The following is a 25,209-nucleotide window of genomic DNA, read 5'->3' as shown; positions in this document are numbered from 1 at the left end:
GGGTGTGTTGTGTCATAGTGAAGAGTAAGGGTGTGTGTGCGTAGACGTGGCGTAGGTCACCCTTTAGGGGCCAGTGTGTATGAAACCGGAAATAAGCATCTGATGGTTTTATTGAAAATCCATGATCGAATTGTCTTAATGTTTTCAATTTTTATATACCCATATTGTATGCCTACATAGTCATGTACAGTATACTGTATCATGTATATGAGGAGCTGTATACTGTACCTGTATTTGTATATGAGGAGCTGTATACTGTACCTGTATTATGTATATGAGGAGCTGTATACTGTACCTGTATTATGTATATGAGGAGCTGTATACTGTACCTGTATTATGTATATGAGGAGCTGTATACTGTACCTGTATTATGTATATGAGGAGCTTTATACTGTACCTGTATTGTCTCTATATACTGTAAACGTGTATGATAATTTTACTAAATAAATATCAATATATCATTCCATTACAGAACCTGTTGCTGGGGGTCACAATTCAAAGAAACACGACGATGCAAAATTTCTTCTTTATTTGTAAAATATTATCTAAATACTCTGGTATAAATAGATTTGACTGTAATCTTACCATATGAATGTATGAAAGCTAGACTAGGTATAATATAAATATTATTGTATTTCCACTGGTAAATTAATATGGCAAAAACCAGCCAGCGTTTTATCACACACTTCGCTGGACCGTTTACTGGTTATCTGAAAACATGGTCAATAATAACATTGGAATATTGTTTATTGGTAAGATCTTCCTCAGCTGGAGGTAAACCAAGGCAGATGAGCATAGTGCTGTATTGGCCTTCAACAACTACTAGCATTATTGGTCGTCAACAACTACTAGCATTACTGATCGTCAACAAGTACTAGTATTACTGGTCGTTAAAAACTACTATCATTATTGGCCATAAAAAACTACTATCATTATTGGAGGTCAGCAACTACTAACATTGTAGGCCGTCAACAACTACTAGTATTAATGACTGCTAATAACTAATAGCATTATTGGCTGCCAACAACTACTAGTATTATTGGTCAACAACTTCAATACCAGTGTTATTGGACGTCAACAACCACTAGCATTACTGGCTGCCAAATCTGCAAGTTACTCAAATACCTCTCTACAACTTTTAAATTTTGAGGAGTTAATTCACGTGTGAAGCTCTCTCAGGCTCTCTCTACTAGGGAAAATATCACAAAATTGATTCTAGACCCCCCAAATGAAATACATCAATATATTGTTTGTCTTTGGTGAAGCTTTGCTATCTATAATATAGAGGTATATCAATATTTCACAAAATTATTCTTCACATGAAGGCGAAGTAAGTGCTTAACCTTATTAACACTGTCGTAGTAACAGACTTAAATTACACACCATAAAGTTATATAAGTTGTATGGAACTGCTTTTGCATCAACTCATTGCATAGAACACAAATTTATCAAAGTATTGCCCATGTGTTAATTGCTCTTACACGTAGGGGCAGAAGCGCTAGCGTGTATACACATGAATTATCACAAAGATTTCTAAAGTATTTCATGCTCAGTGTTTTCGGTAATCATTCAGAATGTGTCAACACCTGCAGCCACATTTTACAGTGACCGACATGGGGATATAATTTTTCTAAGAGGCTCGTTCGTTACCTGTGTTAATTGTTGGAACAGGTAAAGCTAAACAAACACTGTCACTAGCTCTTTACCTTACTTTTCTCAAAGAGTCGAGTGGCCTCTCATTAACCTGTACGGTCGGCAGCTAAAACTGCTCAAATAGTGACGGCAGTTTGAAGGCATCATAAAGTTAAATCTAAGGCAAAGTTAGAACGTAAAGGCTATCTTATCTCAGTGTTATATTTCAACATTAATGACATTACGTTTCCAGGAATTGGTATTAGAGGTGTGAATTTCAAGGACAATAACTTGTCTGGTTGAGTGAGAAGTGCAAGTGATTTTGGGTTGTGGTGTAGCTTGCGTGAAGTGCGTGGGTTGTAAGTGTGGGCGCGGGCGTGCATGTTGGGGACTAGCATCCATCAAAGGTCAGCTGAGGGGCGGAGCCTCAATTATTCCACCTTGCCCGCCGCTGGTAACTACGTGGGCGCGCATGGGCGTTGTCATTCAGAGGGACACTAGTTTGGGCGGTACAGAGTCTGGCGAGGAGAGGTCAGAGGAGGAGGATCGCTGCTGTGTCCCACAATTGGAGGATGTGGCCGAGCCTGTAGGAGCTGACACAACAGGCGTGGTGAGTGGCGTGAGACCCGTGTGTAGTGGAGTGAGCCCAGTGCCGCTCGTTACTGGCGTCAGCCCTGTCCCGCCCTCCATCATGGACTCAAAGTTGAGGCCACGAAGGCCAGCCGACGGTGTCTCAATGGGGACCCCCAGGTCAGCGACGCTTGGGGTACGAAGAGCCACTGGTGCCACGTTGAGGCTAGTTGGTCGCCTCGGGCGAGGCACGCTCGAGTCGCACTTTTTCACGGGTACAAAGTCTTCCTCCATAGGTTCGTCCTTGACAACCTTTTTTAAGATGCGGAGATGCACGTTGGAGTTGGCGGTGGTGGTGGCAGGAGCGATGTGCTGGCGACGGCGGCAGACAGCCTTGTGCGTGGCCAGCAGGAACTCCAGTTCATCTCGCTGTTGCTGCAGAAGTTGGATCTCTTGCTGTAATTCCGACTTCTTATCTTCCAGATCGTCCGTCTCATCTTGCAACATGTTAGTCTGGTCAAGACGCCTCTTGCGGCATCGCGCGGCCGCCAATTTGTTCCTCTCACGACGCATTGAGCGACGCTCCTCCTCCTCATATGACAGCTGTACCAAAGATAAAAAATTAAGTTACTGTAACTCGTAAACATGGAAGAAAAAATAATATTTATTCTTATGAAATATTATAAGTAAGGGAAGTGGAAAGAACACTGTACAGTGACGTAATAACACCTTGTAAACATCACGACCCGTCACTGCTCTTTCATAACGTAATGGTGACTCAAATATACACACACCTGAGTGGAGCATCACCAGCAACAGAACCTGACACAAGGCATGAGTGTCCCTGCAGTGCAATTCACTAGAGCAGTGTTTACATTGTCAGTGCTAGCTGAATAATACTGATGACGTCGTACATCCAACACAGGTGACTCACCACTACCACAACCAGGTGACTCACCAAGGCGTGTCTCCACAACCGAGTGACTCACCTTGGTGTCTCCACAACCGAGTGACTCACCATGGCGTGACTCCACAACCGAGTGACTCACCATGGCGTGACTCCACAACCGAGTGACTCACCATGGCGTGTCTCCACAACCGAGTGACTCACCATGGCATGTCTCCACAACCGAGTGACTCACCATGGCGTGACTCCACAACCAGTGACTCACCATGGCATCTCCACAACCGAGTGACTCACCATGGCGTGTCTCCACAACCGAGTGACTCACCAAGGTGACTCCACAACCAGGTGACTCACCATGGTGTCTCCACAACCGAGTGACTCACCATGGCGTGTCTCCACAACCCGAGTGACTCACCATGGTGTGTCTCCACAACCGAGTGACTCACCATGGCGTGTCTCCACAACCGAATGACTCATCAAGACGTGTCTCCACAACCGAGTGACCCACCACGACGCGTCTCCACAACCGAGTGACTCACCAAGACGCGTCTCCACAACCGACTGACTCACCAAGACGCGTCTCCACAACCGACTGACTCACCAAGAGAAGTCACTACTACCACCAATAGGCGAGTCACACGAACAATAGCAAGTGATATACTGTATACGTATGATTATGGCAGCAAGTGTACAAGGACCAGCCTCGTCCACTGGTGTGAGGCCAACCTAATCCACCAGACTCCACCTCCACATGGCCCACCTACCTACCCCCTCTATGTCTACCAATAGCCCATGCGACCTCAGCAAAGAGCGAGTGTGATGGGCAAGTGTTGACAGCGTGAAGCGCGCACAGCTCGCTATCAGCAGCTGGAGGCCGTCCTAGAACACTAAAGAAAACATCCGGCCTAATTCCGGACAGCGACGTCCAGCCCTGAAAAAAGCTGACCTCAGATAACAATCAAATGCTTTAGTTAACTCTCTTACATACATACATACATACATACATACATACATATACACACACACACACACACACACATATATATATATATATATATATATATATATATATATATATATATATATATATATATATATATATATATATATATATATATATATATATATATATATATATATATATAAGGCTTCACTAAACGGGCACCACACACACACACGTCCAGGTAGATGGAGGGTGAAGTTAACTCACTTTCTCGTCTTTAATGGGTCGTCGACCGCCCATCCTGCGGGGTGGCTGCTGGACCTGGGAGGGCATGTTGAGGCTCACCCCGGATGACGTGCTGGTGTGGACCAGTGGTGCACGCACCTGAACTCCGCCACCAGACGACGACGTCGACGATGACGACGACGACGAAGACGTGTGGGGAATCTGTGTGAGGGTTCCGCCCCCCCAACACTTGCTGTCCACTGAGATAAACGTGTTGCCTGCAACAATACAAATACACCACCTGTCATGATATACTGTAGATATCCACCTTATTCACACAAGCTTCTTCACCCATAGAAAATAAGGAGACAAATTAACAACAATTTGTAAAAGTTCCCTTTTAGAGCAAACAAGACTCACTCAAAGATATACACATGAAGGCGTCAATAGTGTGTTCAACTACATATCTTTCGGACTCGTTATATGTTCAAGAGAAACATGCGTGCTGGTGAACACCGTACAAGAGTGTGGCGTCCACTGTGTGTATCGGTGTATTATATCAGTGTTTAGTCTGGGAAAGATAGAGTCCTGTACCGCTCTACAGCGAGGGATACACTGTGTTAGCGTGGTTATAAAGGGTATGGATCATGTGTACACAGTGATTGGGAATGTAGAGCATGATGTGTACAGAAAGTGTGCGTGTGTAGTGATATGTGCACACGGTTTAAGGGAGTTAATCTAAGAACAAGATGTATGATGTGTACGCGTGTAGTGAAGTGTGGGGGGCGGTGTAGTGAAGTGTGGGGGACGGTGTAATGAAGTGTAGGGGACGGTGAAGTGTGTGGGGGCGGTGTTGGGAAGTGTGTGGGGGCGGTGAAGTGTGTGGGGGGCGGTGAAGTGTGTGGGGGCGGTGAAGTGTGTGGGGGCGGTGGAGTGTGTGGGGGCGGTGAGTGTGTGAAGTGTGTGGGGGCGGTGAAGTGTGTGGGGGCGGTGAAGTGTGTGGGGGCGGTGAAGTGTGGGGGGCGGTGAAGTGTGGGGGGGAAGTGTGAGGGGCTATGTGTGAAGTGTGGGGGCGATGTAGGGAAGTGTGGGGGGCGGTGTAGGGAAGTGTGGGGGCGGTGTAGGGGAAGTGTGGGGAGGTGTAGGGAGTGTGAGGGGGTGTGGGGGAGGTGTGGGGAAGTGTGGGGGAGGTGTAGGGAAGTGTGGGGAGATGTAGTGATGTGGGGGCGATGTAGGGAAGTGGGGGCGGTGTGTGTGGGGGGGAGGTGTAGGGGAAGTGTGGGGGGAGGTGTGGTGTGGGGGAGGTGTGGGAAGTGTGGGGGAGGTGTGGGGAGGTGTGAGGGGGCGGTGAAGTGTGGGGGGCGGTGGGGGTGTGGGGGAGGCGGTGAGGTGTGGGGGGCCGGTGAAGTGCAGGGGTGAAGTGCGGGGGGGGGCCGGTGAAGTGTGGGGGGGGTGAAGTGTGAGGGGCGGTGAAGTGTTGGAGTGCGGGGGGGGCAGTGGAGTGCGGGGGCAGCGTGGAGTGGGGGGGGGGGCAGCATGTAGGTGTAGACGTACTGTACCTGTGGGGGGTTGTACTAGGGCCGGGTACAGTAGGTGTAGACGTACCTGCGGTGGGTTGAACGAGGGGAGGTACAAAGCCCGCCTGGTTGGTGTGGGTCTCCGGGGGTGGAACGCTCGACAATTCCAGAAAAGTTTGTTCGATGTTCCTGAGGGTTGTGGGCGTGAGAGTAGGTGTGGTGCGGGTGGGGACGCCGCTGTGTACGCCTTCTAGGGAGTTGAGCTGTGGGAGAAAACAGATAACAGTCAACAACATGGCTATAACATAGTAAATATTATCACCTTCACTTCCGGAAATATCTATTGCATGACTAACGCAAGACAAAGATAACACCTGTTTGGACCTTCATTATGTGGGCGTGTGACACACAGTGTGGGCGAGTGACACAGTGTGGGCGAGTGACACAGTGGGCGTGAGTGGCACAGTGTGGGCGAGTGACACTGTGGGCTTGAGTGACGCATAAAGTCACTCCTTCAACCCATAATTGGTTTCTCACTTTATCGCTTCTTTTAGTTTTATTGTATATTTTCTTTGTTTCACCAGCCGTAGTTACCAGCGGGACTATCATCAACACAAGCGGTAAGTAAATGACGTGACCAACGCTCACACCAACACCTTTATCAAGTACCAAAACCTAATCTCCTAATTACCTCGCCAACAATACACACTATCTACACCCGGGGAAGGGGGGTATTACTTCACTACCTGTCATACCTTAGTCAAATACCTGTTGCTTTACTAGAATAACATTAATAAAAGTGGAAAATTTTGTTCTACACAGTTATATTTTTATAAATTCTCAACAAGAGTACAGCACATCACACATTGACTAGATGTCGATAGAGATTTTGCAAGGGGTAACCAAGTTATATGTGTTTGCAAATCAATTATATTTCTACCCTGTTAATCATATGTTTCAAAATGCTCCGAATCCTTGGGTTAGTTTTCAGAGGACAGTGAGAGTCGCACTTATATGTTGTGGTGGTGATACAGTGTTGCAGGTTTCATTATATAATATACGATTTCATGAGAACTTAAGGTTTTGTTTATATGTAATTATGTCCTTTTTTTTTCTTTTTTGACAAATGTTTTTGAAACCCCCAAAGAGAAAGGGGGAGAAAGAGTCAAGAAAGTTATAAACAGATAAAGAGTAAAATTTTATACCGTACATAGAGTTAAGAGAGTTGTTTACAAGGTAGCTCAGAACAGTGTAATGACATGAAATGTTGGCACTGCCATGCGTCTCATGTAAACTTGTACTGTACAAATAATGCTCAGTAATATGAGAACACAGTTACCACTCTAACACTTAGGCAAGAGGTGTGTGTGTGTGTGTGTGTGTCCTACCCAGTCAGGTGGTGGGAGGTACAGAGGTGAGTGAGGATACAGGTGGTGGGAGGTACAGAGGTGAGTGAGGATACAGGTGGTGGGAGGTAAACAGGTGAGTGAAGGGTCAGAACTAGTGGCCTGGTACACGTATCTAGCACCATTATTATCAGCAGCTTATCACTGCATTATCTGGATGACTCCACCCACCCCGAAAACAATCTAACAAACATTGTTTAAATGCAAATTATCTTTACCTGGATGGGTATGTTAACAGCAGTATAATTAAGGATTTTATCTATATTATTTTTTTAAATTCTGCAATGAATTCGTGGCGGGTATGGCTGTATAATAGTGCACCATTAATACCAAGTCATAAAATACATTAATAAGGTGGTGATGTGTGATAGCACCGACTCATTCTTATCTTGGTGTTAACACCAAAGTTTCTAGAACTAATGATTCCACTCGTGACAACGTCACCGGCAGCCACTTTCCGCATGTTAAGGTTACCATTCTCTTCTCCTTAGCTCTTCCAGCAGAAATGTGTCGCAGATTTTCTCACACCTATGTAAAACACCTCGCCATTATTTCTTCACAGGAAGTATCCTACCTAAGCCATATACAGTAGGTACGGGTGCCGCAGCCGAGTGAGTACAATGTTAGCCTTCAGGGTCGCTGGTTCACGCCCAAGGCATTTCAGGTTCATCCAGCCTTAAATGTTTACCTAACTTTACAGTTGGGAAAATGAAAGCAGACAAGTGCAATGCTAGTCGCACTGCTTCACTGTGTAATGAGAAAAGGTGGTCTTCAGTGTGCTGTATCCACTCTGTCCCTAACCATTAGGCGTATATGGGAACCACTTTCAGGCCATATAAATTCTGTTTTGCTCACTGCAGACATTGGGAACTACCACCAGAATTATATATTTCACATGGAAATAGTTATAAATACTAATAATGTGGAATTGTATACAAACACCTCTCCCTTCTGTGGTAATATTTTTTTAAACAAATGTTATCCGCATATCATTATCCCAATAAACTTAGAACAGAAATTCTAACATGACTAGAGTGATACAGCAGCTAAAATACTGCAAGAGCAGTCCACAACAGTTTAAAGTAACCCAGAGTAAAGGAACAAGTACAGAAACACCTCACACCTAGTCCAGTAAGTCAACTGGGCCGTGCCCCTGGGACGCAATGGTATTTGTGCCCTTGTACACCTACCGGGACTGGGATGAATATAATTTACTTAACACTTAGATATGACCTGTAGAACGATTAAATATGGTATAAAACATCACCAGCGGCCAGAATAACAACTGGATGCCCAAAATGCAACTTAAATCTTGTCTTAGGAGTACATTTGGGGGCGCGCGTGCTGGCACCCGCGCCGTCATCGCAAGGTTTACTGAGTTATCCACCAAGTATAGTGCCTCATCCTAGGCCTTCTGTTGACTCTACCAGCAACCTTCTTTCACATACTGTACTGCACTCTGCCAGTACACCTACACTATCTCTCGGCCAGTACACCTACACTAGACATAATGTATGCGGCACACAGGTAGTGGTGGGCCAGGGTAGGAGTGGATAGGGACCACACAGGTAGTGGTGAGCCAGGATGGGAGGTGGATGGGTGGCACAGGTAGTGGTGGGCCAGGAGGGTGAGTGTGCCACTATTCTTGGCCGTCGTACCTCACAGCCCGGTCATGACATCACCAAGCAAATACCATTGTGACGTCATTAACAGGGATAAAAAAGGTCATGTGACGTCACTAATTCAAAAACAAAAGTTATTCGAATTGAACTGAATTGAAACAGTTTATTTAGCCAGAAAAACACAGATACAGAGTGGATAATAATAATATTAACATGGCTGAGCCAGTTGAGAACCTGAGCTCTCTTTTAGGCACCTGATATATACAATACATTTATCTCAAGGAAGTATTATGTAACATTTAGTATCATCTGGAATAGTACAATAGCATGGTGGTAAAAAGAACATCTCATAATGTTACCACAGTTATCATTACTACGAGGTAAAATCAAGTCCTGCTGACGTCAATACCTGGTAAAATCCAAATCAAGTGACAGTTACTTGTTATAATCCGCAAGTGATTGTCACTACTACCATAAAACAAGGTGGATGACGTCACTACTAGCAGAGTCCAGGTGCACAACGTCACTACTAGTAGAATCCTGGTGTATGATGTCACTACTAGTATAATACAGGTCACGTGACGTCGTTGTAAAGTAGAAACCAAGCATGTAACATCACTACCTCACACCTCTCTGACACGACCTACCTCACACCTCTCTAACACTGTACAACACGACCTACCTCACACCTCTCTAACACTGTACAACACGACCTACCTCACACCTGTCGAACACTGTACAACACGACCTACCTCACACCTCTCTAACACTGTACAACACGACCTACCTCACACCTCTCTAACACTGTACAACACGACCTACCTCACACCTCTCTAACACTGTACAACACGACCTACCTCACAACACTGTACAACACGACCTACCTCACACCTCTCGAACACTGTACAACACGACCTACTCACCTCTCTAACACTGTACAACACGACCTACCTCACACCTCTAACACTGTACAACACGACCTACCTCACACCTCTCTAACACTGTACAACACGACCTACCTCACACCTCTAACACTGTACAACACGACCTACCTCACACCTGTCGAACACTGTACATCACCTTGTACTTTACATTAGGTAGAGTAAAGAGTGCAGGGGTGAGGGAGGTAAGGCTTCCTTCCTGAACATGGCCAGTAAGAGGTACACCACCTTATCCTTCCTCCGCTAAACAATGCTATGCAACAAATTCGTTTCCGGTGAAGGAGAAGAGTGACATGAGAGAAGCACTTGTATACGATGTGTGTGTGTGTTACTTTAGACTCACTCATTTGCGTTGATGTTTCCCCCTTGCCTACACGAGTCTATCTTAACTTAATATTATTTAATAACCCGCCAGGGACTTTCCCCCACAGGAGGAAATAAAAATACCGGTAGTTTTTTTCCCTCAATGATGCAATAAGAAGTTCTGAGCAAACACCTCACAACTGGCGGGGACGATATACTCTACACCTGGTCGTATGACGAAAATGATTCTATTATTTTTGACTTTATGGTCAAACATATGATTAAGTCATTGTTGAGTCTCCAGCCATACACCACCCAGTATCAGCAATCCAAAAAGGCCGCCAATAGAATCTGGCATATTATAATCTGCAGCGGACAAAAACACACGTGTGTTTAGGGTGAATACTAGTGAGTGGTAGTAGATTTGGTGAACATGAGAGGGATGCCTTCCTCGACTCTTGCGGGAGACAATGTTTAGCGGTAATGGGGGAGGGGGTGGAACCAGCGTACAGTGATGTGTGGTGATAAAGTGTAGTGGTGTGTATGGACGTACGGGATACCGATAAGTAGTCTCTAGGGGGTCCAGGTGTTTGGACCAGACAAGAAGGATGTCGCTTGGAGCCTCAGATCAACATTTCCATAATCTACAATTATTGGGCTTGCATATTAGCGCCTGCAGGAATTTGTCTAAGGTATGGCTGAGCGAAACTAAAAGGGCCAAGCCATAAAAAAAATGATGGTGGTAGAAGCAGGGGAGTGTGGAGTGTGTGAAATGTAGTAGTTTCCTCTATTTTATTCTCTTACTGACACGATGCGATGGACCCGACACAAATGTGGTGGGAGAAAAGTGGTAATAAAACACACAGAGTATGTATGTATATTTTATATATATATATATATATATATATATATATATATATATATATATATATATATATATATATATATATATATATATATATATATATATATATATATATATATATATATATATATATATATATATATATATATATATATATATATATATATATATATACTTAGACAAGGAGGTAGCGTGGCCGGCACTGTACGAAACCGTCTTCCTTTCCTACCTTTAAAATTAAGTGCCTAATTACACCAAGGTGGACTGGGAGTGCCCCACTATAGTAAGACCAGCTACCCATAGAACAAGACGCGAGCGACAGGTGTATCCATAAGTCACCATGACACGCTACACATGGAAAGTTGGGAAACCGGCATAATTTATATATTTCTATATCCACGTGATCATAAAATAAGGAAAAAATCTATAACATTATCACTAACGAAACCTTACTTAAGCTGCCATATTCTACCTAACCTTAACTTACCTACTATAACATTATCGAACAAACCCATAACTTACCTAACCTACTTTAGGTAGCGTTTGGTTATGCCATGGTAGTAACCGATGATTTTGATGAGCACTGTTTGTGGTACGGGTAATGCTCATATCTCTCACTATGTCGGGTTGGAGTTCCTGCTTGGCCCAGACACACGTGGGAAGCGTGTTATCCACAGTGACCCTATACCAAACATAAAAAGTTTGCCTTGTCTCTGGTTGTTGGGTTTACACCAATATCTCGAGCATAGACCCAGTTGGGACACAAGTCCCAAATCTTTGAGAGTTGTTCCTCTGGTGTTATTGCATTACACCATTCCCAGGATGCGACCCACAACAGCCGTCTTACAACAGGTTCCTACTCACTGCTAGGTGAACAGAGGCAACGGGTGTAAAGAGACCTGCCTAATTTCTCACCCAGGTTTTATCCTGTACAGACCAACGCCACATCGGTGAATAAGCTGATGTAAAAAAAAAAAGGTCAACTGCGATCACGTTGACATATAATAAACATAAATGAATAGTTTTATACCTTACCTTACCTTACCTTACCTAACCTAACCTAACCTAACCTAACCTAACCTAACCTAACCGTCTCCATGTATATTTTTGTTATCTTGGTCAACGACAACTTAAATAAAATAGAGCGCAAAAGTTACAATACAAGGATTAATTTTCATTAAGTTGTATCAATAAAAAAAAAATGTCCCAATTAGGCAAAACCTTCTGTTACCTTTTAGTAGAAATTGTTTATTAACCCCTATGTGTATGGAGGCTCTCTGTAATGAATAAAATCGACTGGCGTTATCCATTTAAAATATTAAGTGGCGTCCCGTAGTGTAGGGGTTAAGCTTATTCAATGAATATCCCAATTTATCGTCACACACACACACACACATATATATATATACATATATATATATATATATATATAGTCCTTCATATAAATCAAGGAAACGTAGGACCCACAAGTCAAATATCATAACCTAATTTTTAACTTTACGTGGTTACACTAACTTATATTGTATAAAACGTTTGTAGCGAGCCATCATATTATGTACAGTTAATAGGAGTTGAAATACTGACACACCTAAAACAATTTTTGTTTTATATCACACAGCACCGAGTGGCACCACGGTTGTGCCGTGATTATACAGCTTCACTTACCGGAAATTTTGATGAACATCTTTATCCACACATTAGTAGACTATGGTCTGTAATAATCATTGTCACTATACCTGCTGGTGTTGCTGCTGCTGATAATTTTGAAGGTTGTGTATATTTTGCTGATAATGATAGGAATGTTGCTGGTGGAGGTAATGTTGTTGCTGGTAATGTCGCAGATCTTCAGATGAACTAAGGTAAGGTGTATGCCAAGAATTCATCTTAGGACATTATTGATGAATTAATAATCCGCGTATCATAATCAAGAACACGTTCGTCTTCTAATTACTTAAGACACGGCGAGTATTTCTTAAGTGTCCACAACAATGTTCACTGCACTATAACACTACCAAGTGTTGATGGTCAACAATATGTAGAAGTTAGGTGTAGTAGAGCTGCAAGCTACACGACTATCATGTGGTCGCCTCCTGACACACTGAGCTCCACTGCTACACTAACACTAACCTTCCCGCCACAACCAACACGCATGCGCTCACTTCCCGTTTTCTATGGTGCTATATTTTCTTAGAAGTGTTTCATAGAATTTCGGGCTTAAATCCTGTATGTTCCCAGAAGACTATTGAAGATGTCAAGAGACAGTGTCAAGAAGTGAGCGAGTCATTGTATGAGGTCATTCAGGTGATGACCACTACAGGTGATCACTAAAATAGGGCCTCATTTTTTGGCCAAATACGGTCAAGACTAAATCAAAATAGGTGGTGTTGTTGCCCACTACGTCATGCGTGTGGGTATATGGCACATGGTGTTCCACCCTTCATGGCAGCCACTACGTCATGCGTGTGGGTACATGACACATGGCGTTTCTCCCTACATGGCCGACAGAACTACCAACACCTAACACGTCCACGCATACCTGGTTCTGACCCTACCCACTCACTCACTCTCTCTCTCTCTCTCCTTGTTACCTCACTTATTCTACCCACTCATCTCTCACCTTATTCTACCCACTCTCCCCCTCATTACAACAGGGAGTTACGTAGGCACTGTTCTTTTACAAAGTTTGGGATCCAAGAGTATAGTCGATATCTTGATTTAATGGATAATCTTTATTGTTAAGTTTGCTGAACTTTTCTTTTATGTTACGTGATTTTTCTTCGTAGGTTATTTTTTTTTCGCGTCTTCATCAAATTTTGGTTGCTAACAATAAGTGAATAAATTGGAGCCAAACTTCAGTAATGAAGTTCAAATCATATAGGCCTACTCGAGCTGTGTTGTTTTTGCTTGACCATAATTATATCACTTGACATAATGGTCGAGGCTCTCATATGGTTATATCTCGTCTCGTTGTCTCGTGATGGCCGAGAACTGAATGATTCTAGAGAAGCCTAAACCAAACCTAACCTACCTCCCGGCGAAACAACGCTACCAACGCAATTTCTCGGTCATCGCGAAACAGTGACGAGATTTGTTGAGTTTGACAGCCGAGCAAGCGTCAAGCGTGACACCCGGACACCCACCTCTAGTGTGTATCCTGATGCTAGGGAAGACAGCCCAGGGACACCACACTACAAACCAATCCCTATCTACAATCAAGAAACATGATCCACTAATCGATTAACATACATGTCCCAAGTTAGCCTACAGCTGGATACAGTTAACACACGTCACGTACTCAACTCATATCATACTTAACACACAACACACACTTAACACCAGGCATGGGACAGTTAACTTTAAAATTTAACTAAAGTTAATTTTAATTTTTAATTTTTCCTATTAAGTTAATTAGTTTGTGATCAATTTGATTCGATGAATTTTCGTGTAGATTAAATTATATAATAACCTGTAAATGTGTTCACACGTCCAACGTACCAGGGTATCTCACCCAGACGACAACACAGGAAACACATGTAGGTGTGAAATACAACTATTGAAGTTTACATGTAGAGTTCTAGCAGTAGTACCTTGGCTATTTTGGATTTTCAGCTACCTTTAGGCATCTTAACTAAGGTGCTCTAATTACATTATATATTTTTTAAGAACTCAATCACAAGTGTTAAGGCATACACACACACCTTGTATAAATATACCGTCAACCTATGTTTTTTGTCAAATTGAAATTTACTTGTGTTAAACAGGCATGGGCCAATTAATCAACTCTTTAACTTTTAAAATACCTGTTAACTTATTTTCGAAATTTTATCATGATCAACTCCTTAACATAAGAACAACTATGTAATATAAAACACACCAAACCCTTGCGTCCATTCTGTCACTTTTGATGCTTCAAATTATTCAAACTATTCATTGACTATTTTTTGGAACACATTTACAGGTTATGGGATATTTTAATCTACACGAAAATTCATCGAATCAAATTGATCACAAACTAGTTAACTTAATAGGAAAAATTAAAAATTAAAATTAACTTTCGTTAAATTTTAAAGTTAACTGTCCCATGCCTGGTGTTAAGTGTGTGTTGTGTGTTAAGTATGATATGTGTTGAGTGCGTGACGTGTGTTAACTGTATGGCGCGTGTTAAATTTGTGACGTATGTTAAACGTGATGTGTGTTGAGTGTGTGACGTGTGTTGAGTGTGTGACGTGTATTAAGTGTGTGACGTGTGTTGAGTGTGTGACGTGTGTTAACTGTGTGACGTGTATTAAGTGTGTGACGTGTATTAAGTGTGTGTCGAGTGTGTGACAGCAGAGGTAGGGGGAACAGTAGAAGTACGGGGAGGAAGGGGGGCAGTAGAGGTAGGGAAGGAAGAAGGGGACAGCGGTAGGTAAACGCACCATGGTTGATACTTGTGTGAGTTACGTCATTTATAAGTTTAGCTCACAATGCCCACCACACTGGCTGCACATTTAAGGCACCTGGGATTCTGCCTGAGTTAAATATGGCGTTGTGTTCGTTTTTGTTGGTGGGTGGAGCGTAGCTGTGGCCGGGCAGGACAGTGTGTCTAATGTAGTATTAAGGCAACACATTATCTAACAGTTATCATCTATCTACTACAACCATGTGTACGCACTTTGATGTTAACAACTGAGACATTAAAGACTATAAATACAGGGACTAAGATTAATTTGAGTGCTGTGCTTGTTTTAAAGCCAAGTTGAAGGCCATCTGATTTGATCTACGCCAAGTTAAGGCATCTGTCTGTAAATTTGTCAACAAATTTATGAGACAAAAAATAGTGGCATTTGTTGGGAAGCTCAGAAAATATCTTGGACAAAAAATTAACATGGATTTTTTGTGCATTACTTTTTGGAGTATACAGTATAGTAAGACTGAGCGTCGCGCTTGTGTCACGATGAAATGCTGTTCCCAGTCCGATCATATACCCAAACGAAATTTAATTCCCCAAGTATATTAACGCTCCTACCAGTCCTTCTCTTACCTCCTCCTGTGTTCAGCTCCTAACTGCTGTTTTTCACAACTGTCATTGTTCTAGGCCTTTTAGGTAATTTAGTGTTACTGTAAATATTCTCTTTAAGTGTGGTCTGTCACCTTCCTTAACAAGAATTGTCAAACCGTTTATAGTTAATTTTCTATGTTGCATGACTATTTTTTTAAGAAGGGTAAATTATAAAACTTTTTAAGTGAACAAATCATAAGTCCTTTAAATAAATTATAGTTTATTGGAAAAATACAAAACAAAATAAATGTTTTCTTGTATTTTTAGAGATGGAAATTATACTGGTACCGAACTGGCTACTTGGAACAGAATTCAATAAAATTTTAATCTAGCTTGACTTTAAATTTACTAAAACCAATATTATAGCATTAAAACCATTAAAAAAAACAATATTTTTTTTTAATGGTTTATGCTAACCCTGCAAACTGGTGTACACTAGTTCATGGTGCACACAAACTGTTAGATGACTCACTATCACATGTTGAGAAATGGTACACTGTACATGTACATTATCGTGTTTGTAAACAATGTTATCTTTGTATAAAACTAATAACTGTAACTTAATGTTGGCCAAGAGTGTTATCTTGAACATCACATGACCAAAATAAATTAACTAAAGTGTTGTGCAAAGCTTGTAGGGACACAACCACCTGTCCTTGCATAAGTACAGTACAGTCAAAATCCAAAGTTCCTTTAACCCCTCCCCCCTCCTCCCACAGGATGATTGGAGGGAAGACGAAACCAAGGTTGAACACAGGCCAGACGATGGGACATCCACTCGTTCGGTAGTTTGGTGACGAGGCACGGTGGAGCCACACACACCCCTCAACACAGTCACTCAGGTATAACACACAAACACTGGTATAAAATATGATTTAAAACATTGACACGATATGGCATGTTGGTAGGCCTATAGTTATTTTATGAATAATATATATATAACGACAGCACAGAGCACAGTGTATGTCCGTTCGCCTGGCCTTTCTACAACCTTGGCTTCGCCTTCCCTCCGACCAAGGGGTAGGGGGTAAGGAGACTTTGGATTGTAACTACATGACAGTGGTATATCACGAAATATTTTATAGAAAAGTTCTATATTTTATTAATCTGTAATTTAAGTCACTTAGTTGTTAAAAAGTAATTTACGCAAGTTGTTCATATAGTGAATACGTAGTACAACATAAGCACAATCCTTTGTTTAAGACGTAGTACGGTAGTGGCGCGCACGTGACCTTGTCCACGAGATAGTTGTATGTGCCACTTCCCCTCCACTTTGGTCATTAATAACACTACAACATATCTCACTGCTCACTTCCCCATTTACCTCTCACCTCGCGTTCACCATCAATGTCTCCCAGTTAGTCCTCACCGCCTTAAACACACCAGTCAGTACTTCCTGCATCCAGTTACTCCTCGCTGCTTCCAAAACAATAGGTCCATCGTCATCTGACACACCAACGCAACTTCTCCAATCCTTAACTCGTGTGGACCTTACCACACACACAAAGACTGTTAACATTCCAAGGTGAGAACAATATTGCGTGACACATACAAGTATTTTTTCTTCGTGTAAACTAAATATGTGCATTTATTCTCTACTACAGAAAAACGAAAAAGGTTTAACTCAAACACTATATATATATATATATATATATATATATATATATATATATATATATATATATATATATATATATATATATATATATATATATATATATATATAGTGTTTGTGACTGCCATGCATTATTTACTACCTAATAATACAACCTACTGTATAACCTTCACTATCATAAAGAACAATAATCCTCAGAACAAGCTACATCAACAGGTGCACACACAGGTCAAGTACTTTCTCCTCCCGACACACCTTGCCTTTATGTAACTGACTGGCCATGATACACTATGATGTGACGTGTACAGTACACCATGATACGACGTGTGCAGTACACCACGATACAACGTGTGCAGTACACCATGATACAACGTGTGCAGTACACCATGATACAACGTGTGCGGTACACCATGATACAACATGTGCAGTACACCATGATACAACGTGTGCAGTACACCATGATACAACGTGTGCGGTACACCATGATACAACATGTGCAGTACACCATGATACAAAATGAGAAGTACACCATGATACAACGTGTGCGGTACACCATGATACAACATGTGCAGTACACCATGATACAACATGAGAAGTACACAATGATCCAACATGTGCAGTACACCACGTGCGGTACACCATGATACAACATGTGCAGTACACCATGATACAACATGAGAAGTACACAATGATCCAACATGTGCAGTACACCATGATACAACATGAGCAGTACACCATGATATAACTTGTGCAGTACACCATGATACATGAGCAGTACATCATGATACAACTTGTGCAGTACACCAAGATACAACATGTGCGGTACACCATGATACAACGTGTGCGGTACACCATGATACAACGTGTGCGGTACACCATGATACAACGTGTGCGGTACACCATGATACAACGTGTGCGGTACACCATGATACAACGTGTGCGGTACACCATGATACAACGTGTGCGGTACACCATGATACAACATATTGCGGTACACCATGATACAACGTGTACGGTACACCATGATACAACATATTGCAGTACCATGATACAACATGAAGTACACAATGATCCAACATGTACGGTACACCATGATACAACAGGCAGTACATATGATATAACTTGTGCAGTACCGCCAATTACATGAGCAGTACATCATGATACAACATGCAGTACCAGATTACAACAGGCAGTACACCATGATACAACATGAGCAGTACACCATGATACAACATGAGCAGTACACCATGATACAACATGTGCAGTACACCATGATACAACATGAGCAGTACACCAAGATACAACATGAGCAGTACACCATGATACAACATGAGCAGTACACCATGATACAACATGAGCAGTACACCATGATACAACATGAGCAGTACACCATGATACAACATGAGCAGTACACACCATGATACATAGGCAGTACATCATGATACAACTTGTGCAGTACACCAAAGATACAACATACAGGCAGTACACCCAAGATACAACATGAGCAGTACCATGATACAACGCAGGCAGTACACCTGATACAACATAGGCAGTACACCATGATATAACTTGTGCAGGTACAGCCATGATACAAGCGAACGATTTTCCATGATACAACGCCAAGGCGGTACACCATGATACAACATGTGCAGTACACCATGATACAACATGGAGCAGTACACCAAGATACAACATGAGCAGTACACCATGATACAACATGAGCAGTACACCATGATACAACATGAGCAGTACACCAAGATACAACATGAGCAGTACACCATGATACAACATGAGCAGTACACCATGATACAACATGAGCAGTACACCAAGATACAACATGAGCAGTACACCATGATACAACATGAGCAGTACACCATGAGCAGTACACCAAGATACAACATGAGCAGTACACCATGATACAACATGAGCAGTACACCAAGATACAACATGAGCAGTACACCATGATACAACATGAGCAGTACACCATGATACAACAGGAGCAGTACACCATGATATAACTTGTGCAGTACACCATGATACAACATGAGTGCACCATGATACAACTTGTGCAGTACACCATGGTGTAACATGTTAAGTACAACAATTACAACGCTGTTTAGATAGTATGAGTAAGAACCAAAGTTAATGTATAATTGCTTATATTAAGATAATTTTTTATTTTATAGACCACTAAAACTCTATTGCAGAAGAAATTTCTTAGTTTTGAAAGTTACTAAGTGGACAAAGACTTTCTCAATAATATTAATCACCCTGATCACTACCAACTGAAATACCTTAATAAAACTCTTGCTTATTCATTTCAGTCGAATTGAAAATAATGATAAATAAAACTAATATAATACCATGGTTACACCTGTGATGACGCTCGCTGTCTTATTATTTTTGACGGCATCTCTACCGATTTTAATGTATAATTATAGCGTAAATGTGTCAGGCAGTAAGGGAACACCAGTCGATGAACTTAAAGAAAATTGTATGTTGAAGGTGTGGGTCGCACAAGAGCCCTCAATGTTGAGGTCCAGCAAGGCGTGGTACCCAAACCTGTGTCATGAGTCAACCAAATCTAACCTAACCAAGTTAGGGTTGATGGTTTATTTATGTCAAATACATGAATGGTTATACTTGACGGAGGCGTACATCCTGGTTATAGTACTCCGTCGACAAGCCTACTACTACCCCTTAAATAGGAAACCACCTACATTTTTAGTTTAAGTTGGAGGCGCCACCCAACCTTGCGTGAGACAGCAGCGGCTGCTGCTCTAACTAAATTATTACTTACAAGCTACTTAATGACCACTTGAAACACACACACACACACACACACACACACATATATATATATATATATATATATATATATATATATATATATATATATATATATATATATATATATATAATATATATATATATATAATATAATATATATATATATATATATATATATATATATATATATATATATATATATATATATATATATATATATATATATATGTGTGTGTGTGTGTGTGTGTGTGTGTGTGTGACCTGCAGACTGGTAATATTGATTAAGGACAGACGGCAGTCACCAAAGTTAGATATAAGAGAAGGTTGAGTTAACTGTATCACTGACCGCACACACTTGGCAACCCACCACTTCCACTCCACCACACCCACACCACACAGCCCTCCTCGTCCACATTCTGAACATTCAGTTTACTAAATATTTCAGTGGCGATTGGTGTGGGTAACAATTAAAAGAACGTTCAATTATATTCACAAGTTAGTGCACTGATAGCGTTTACAATGTATGTAAATGCGCACTTAGGTATGACATGATGCAATATATAATATTCCCTTCAGATGTTATTAAGAGATGAATGTCTAGTTTTTACGTTCCATCTATCGTTTTGCGATTATTTGTATGCCATTTGGTTTTAAATACTGAAGATCCATAAGAACTCTAAAATTAATTTCTTAATACCCGACCAGACGAATCGTACGTTTGGCAACCGACTTAAGCATTAGTGGGTCCTCTTTGTTGCGAGAAAAATTTCGTACAAACAATTTACAAGTTATATTATTATTATTCCATGCCTCCTCGATCTGTATTTATAAGGTTATTAATAGTGTGTGTAACTGTACATAAAATAGTACAAATGAGTAAACTGTCTCCTGCAACATGTTGCGTAAGTGTGTGTCAGGAGAACACCAGCATCTGTTCTGTCATTCCACTCTCTTCTAACACAACGAGAGCTACATCATCATAAGTTCGATAGCTCCCCAGATAACCAACATGTGGCACTTAAATATATTAGAAATAAATATAAATGGCTATGGTGAGTGAGCTGTTACAAGTGCAGTTGTGGTAGTGTTGTACTCACCACTAGGTTGGTGATGGTAGGTGTGTCCAACACTGGAGTGGTGGCTCTGGTAGTCACGGTACCTCCGCTCTCTGGTAAACTTGTAGCCACAGCTGTTATCGTCAAGCTTACACTCGGAACTACGTCACTAATAGCGGAAGTATGTGTGGTACTACCACTGATGACGGAGGCTGTGGTATGTGGTAGAGATGTGGCAAGAAGTTTAACCGCGGACGTGCTGGTGACGGTGGCTTGAGCGCGAGTGAACATGGTTGGCGGTGGTTGCTTTGCCTCACGCAGCGAGAATTTCCTTCTAGTCACCTGGTCTGACTCGCTGACTAACATGGGGCGGTGGCGTCACTTCAAACGTTAGAATGAACTCCTCCCCCTCCTGCGATGACTCATACACTGCCTGGCTGCAGCCGGGGAACTCGCTCCTATATGCCGCAGTTTGTGTCGTCCCCGCTTCCACAACCTATGTTCACTCCTCAGACATACGTTCAATTTATTCTTAAAAGTACTTATTTGGTAGTCAATTACATATTTAATCTCTATAAATTATTAAACAATATATAATGATGTTCAACAGTATAATTTCTACACGTTCTATAAGAAATAATTTACAAACCTATGCAATATAACTGCATGCGTCACTGAAACATTATGATACAACGACAAGAAACCCCGCCCACATGGTCCCACCCTTGTGACGTCACACTTCTTAAAATAGAAACTACGTCAACTGAACTGTCATGTGACCAGTGACGTCACACACCACACTCGCTATTACTCCTTACTTTTCCTTGTACAAATAAAAGAACATCATCATTACACATAGATACATAGATATACATACATACATACATATATATATATATATATATATATATATATATATATATATATATATATATATATATATATATATATATATATATATATATATATACTGTATATGCGTGTGTGTGTGTGTGGTTAGGAGAGAGTGGTGGGGCAGTGAAGTGTGTTGGGCTTGTTGGCCGAGGCAACGCAAAACTGAGTACAGTATTGACTACTTGGCACCTCACTTCACCAAAGATAATACTTTATCCTCTTCGCTATATATTTTTAAAAATATTACATAATGACTGGGTTGGAGAAATCTAATCATCATTTAGGAAAAGTAATGCATCGTTTAGGAGAATATAAGCAACTCTCTGTAGTGTGTTCCGTGATAATATATCCTATGGCGACCTCTGGCATTCTCCCTACCAGGAATCTGCTTCAGCCCGACGAAAACTTCAGGGAAATATTTAGGAACAACTCCGAGATTCCTGGAACGGAAGTTAAAATGGTCCCCTTTCTTCCTGGTGGTGTTACCTGGAATATATTGATCGACTGAAGGCTACCATCTTTTTTCAAGGTAAAAGTTAGGCGTAGAAAGGATAAAGCTTATTGTGGACGAGAACCTAAGTGTTTGTGGCAGTTTCATTACATTGTGTAATAATGATAATACTATTGCTAAGACATATTGAGGCGTAAATATAACACTTATAGTGCTAAGCCATTCAGGAGTAACTATGCATGTGGTATGGAAATAAATCAATACAAGGAGTAAACGCGAGCTGTAATATTAAAACAGCACACTGGCTTATGCGCCGATGTATTATAATAGTTGTAAATGTTGTGGTTCCGGCCATTAAGAGAAAATAGTACCCATCCTGCATCCACCATCACCCACGTCAATGCATTATGTGAGCCACGACACACTTTGTCACTGTGTCGCACCACTTACCCTGTCATTCACAGGGAAAGGTTTACTGAAGGTAAGACTGTTGAAAAGAAGTTCATCCTACAAACACCAGACCAGCAGAAAGCAACTCAGACACATCCCAGTAACACGCAGCAGCTAACACATCCCAGTAACACGCAGCAGCTAACACACCCCAGTAACACGCAGCAGCTAACACACCCCAGTAACACGCAGCAGCTAACACACCCCAGTAACACGAGGCAGCTAACATAGTATTTATACAGACTATGAGCAGATGGTAAACCAGGAAGGCATTGCATCCGTGCAAAATTATTTGGATGATTGCAGGACTGGCAAATGCTTCAGAACACAAAAAATACCTGCATGTACTTTTACTTTTATCCTCTTCGCCCTAATCGGCTCGTTAGCCGCTTAGGCGGTCGGTCTCGTCTCTGTTACACACTGTTGGCAAGTACTGGGCATACACCGACTCCTGAATATATCTGAACCTGCTCCAGTGTTGGTCAAGTCTGGTCTTGAATGAGCTCACAACACTCTGTCAGATTATTCCAAGAGTTCACAACTCTCACTCCGAAAAAGTTTGCCCTTACAATTTTCTGGACTTGTGGCTTCTTCAATCTTGATCTGTGACCACTTGTGGGGCAGCGTCCGCCAGCTCCTGGTATGTTACATTCAACTAAGTAATGCCCTCTGAGATGTTTATACACTTCGATTAGGTTACCTCTTGCCCGTCTGTAGTATACTGTAAGCTAGGCAGTTGCAGACTTGAACAACACTGGAGCAGGTTCAGCTACATTCAAGAGCCAGTGCATCCCTAGTACTTGCCAACAGTGTGTAACAGAGACGTGACCGATCGCACCAAGCGGTTAACGACCCGATCAGTGGTGACGAGGATAAAAGTAAAAAAGGTGTTCTAATCTCTGGGTAGCTGAGGTTCCGTAGAGCAGGCGCCAGTCTGATGGCCCTCCTTTGGACATTTTCAATTAACTGACAGTCTAGCATTTCTCGGCAAGGGCGGATCCAGGGCGGTCCTGGGGTCTGAAACCCCCCTTTTCACCAGAAAATTACAATTATTTTTCTTTAATGCAGTATTTTTTCTTTTACCTTTATCCTCTTCACCACTGATCAGCTAGTTAGCCGCTTGGGCGATCGGTCACGTCTCTGTTACGCACTGTTGGCAAGTACTAGGCATGCACTAGCTCCTGCAGCTTCTTCAATCAGAATATCTCCTGATATCAAGTGTGCATGGCTTCAAAATGACCTCAAAATGTCCATGATATTGGTCAGAAATTCAAAAATCTTCTTGGAGGTGCTTTCAACCTCCCCTTCCCCCCCCCCACCCAAAAAAAACTGGGTGGGCTTGCTGCGCTCGCCATGTTCCCCTACCAACAACTTCTTGGACCCCCCTTTTGATAATCCTGAATCCGCCGCTGTCTTGGGGACCAGAAGGGGTGACAGGAGTACTCAAGACAGGGAAGGACCTCACTCTTGAAGATCATGATGAGGGACGGACCATCCAGATATCTAAACGACCTTCGTATTGCTTAAAACACAATTATGCCACAACTGTGACAACTATGCTGTGAATGACACTTTCCTGGTACCTGTAGCATCACTATAAATCCCAATCACGGCATGCCCTGTGGATCCCAATGGTATGTAATTCTATAATGGTTTAACTATTGACAACAGACTCTCCTGGATATACTTCGTACAGTATATAATTTAAAATATAAAATACATTACACAAAAAATAAATAGAAACATAATTAACATTCAATTCATAAAGTAATAGTAATGCGACCGATAAACGTGGCCGAGAGGGCTAAGGCGATGGCTTGAGACACAGTGTAGTGGATTCCTCCCCTACAACTGTCGTGTCGCTGACCAGCCGACCCTCTTTGAATTCCCCAGGGTACGCCGAGTGGTCAAGGTCGGTAACCAGCACTGCCTAACAAAGCGGAGGTTAACTATCAATCCACGCCTACCCCTGCTATATAAGA

The 25,209-nt window shown here is 41.9% G+C and overlaps 1 protein-coding gene across 2 annotated transcripts; it reads right to left on the bottom strand.

The window, feature by feature from the left end:
* Positions 1-512: 512 nt before the first annotated feature.
* On the bottom strand, positions 513-22,007 carry LOC121862308 (transcription factor kayak-like). 2 transcript variants are annotated; one of them, XM_042360462.1, is made up of 4 exons: positions 21,475-22,007; positions 5,883-6,057; positions 4,320-4,555; positions 513-2,805 (listed from the first exon to the last, which is right to left on the bottom strand). In XM_042360462.1, exons 1-4 carry the CDS (start codon positions 21,796-21,798, stop codon positions 2,119-2,121), a joined length of 1,422 nt encoding a protein of 473 aa, XP_042216396.1. In that variant the 5' UTR covers positions 21,799-22,007; the 3' UTR covers positions 513-2,118. The 2 variants fall into 2 exon arrangements, with proteins under 2 accessions (XP_042216396.1, XP_042216398.1); XM_042360464.1 differs by lacking the exon at positions 21,475-22,007 and adding an exon at positions 12,668-14,163.
* Between the last annotated feature and the right edge of the window lie 3,202 nt (positions 22,008-25,209).

Source organism: Homarus americanus, unplaced genomic scaffold (assembly GCF_018991925.1).
Source record: "Homarus americanus isolate GMGI-L3 unplaced genomic scaffold, GMGI_Hamer_2.0 scaffold31037, whole genome shotgun sequence".
Classification (NCBI taxonomy): Eukaryota; Metazoa; Arthropoda; class Malacostraca; order Decapoda; family Nephropidae; genus Homarus; species Homarus americanus.
Note: the sequence above shows the minus strand (reverse complement) of the source record. Positions and strands in the feature narration are given on the sequence as shown.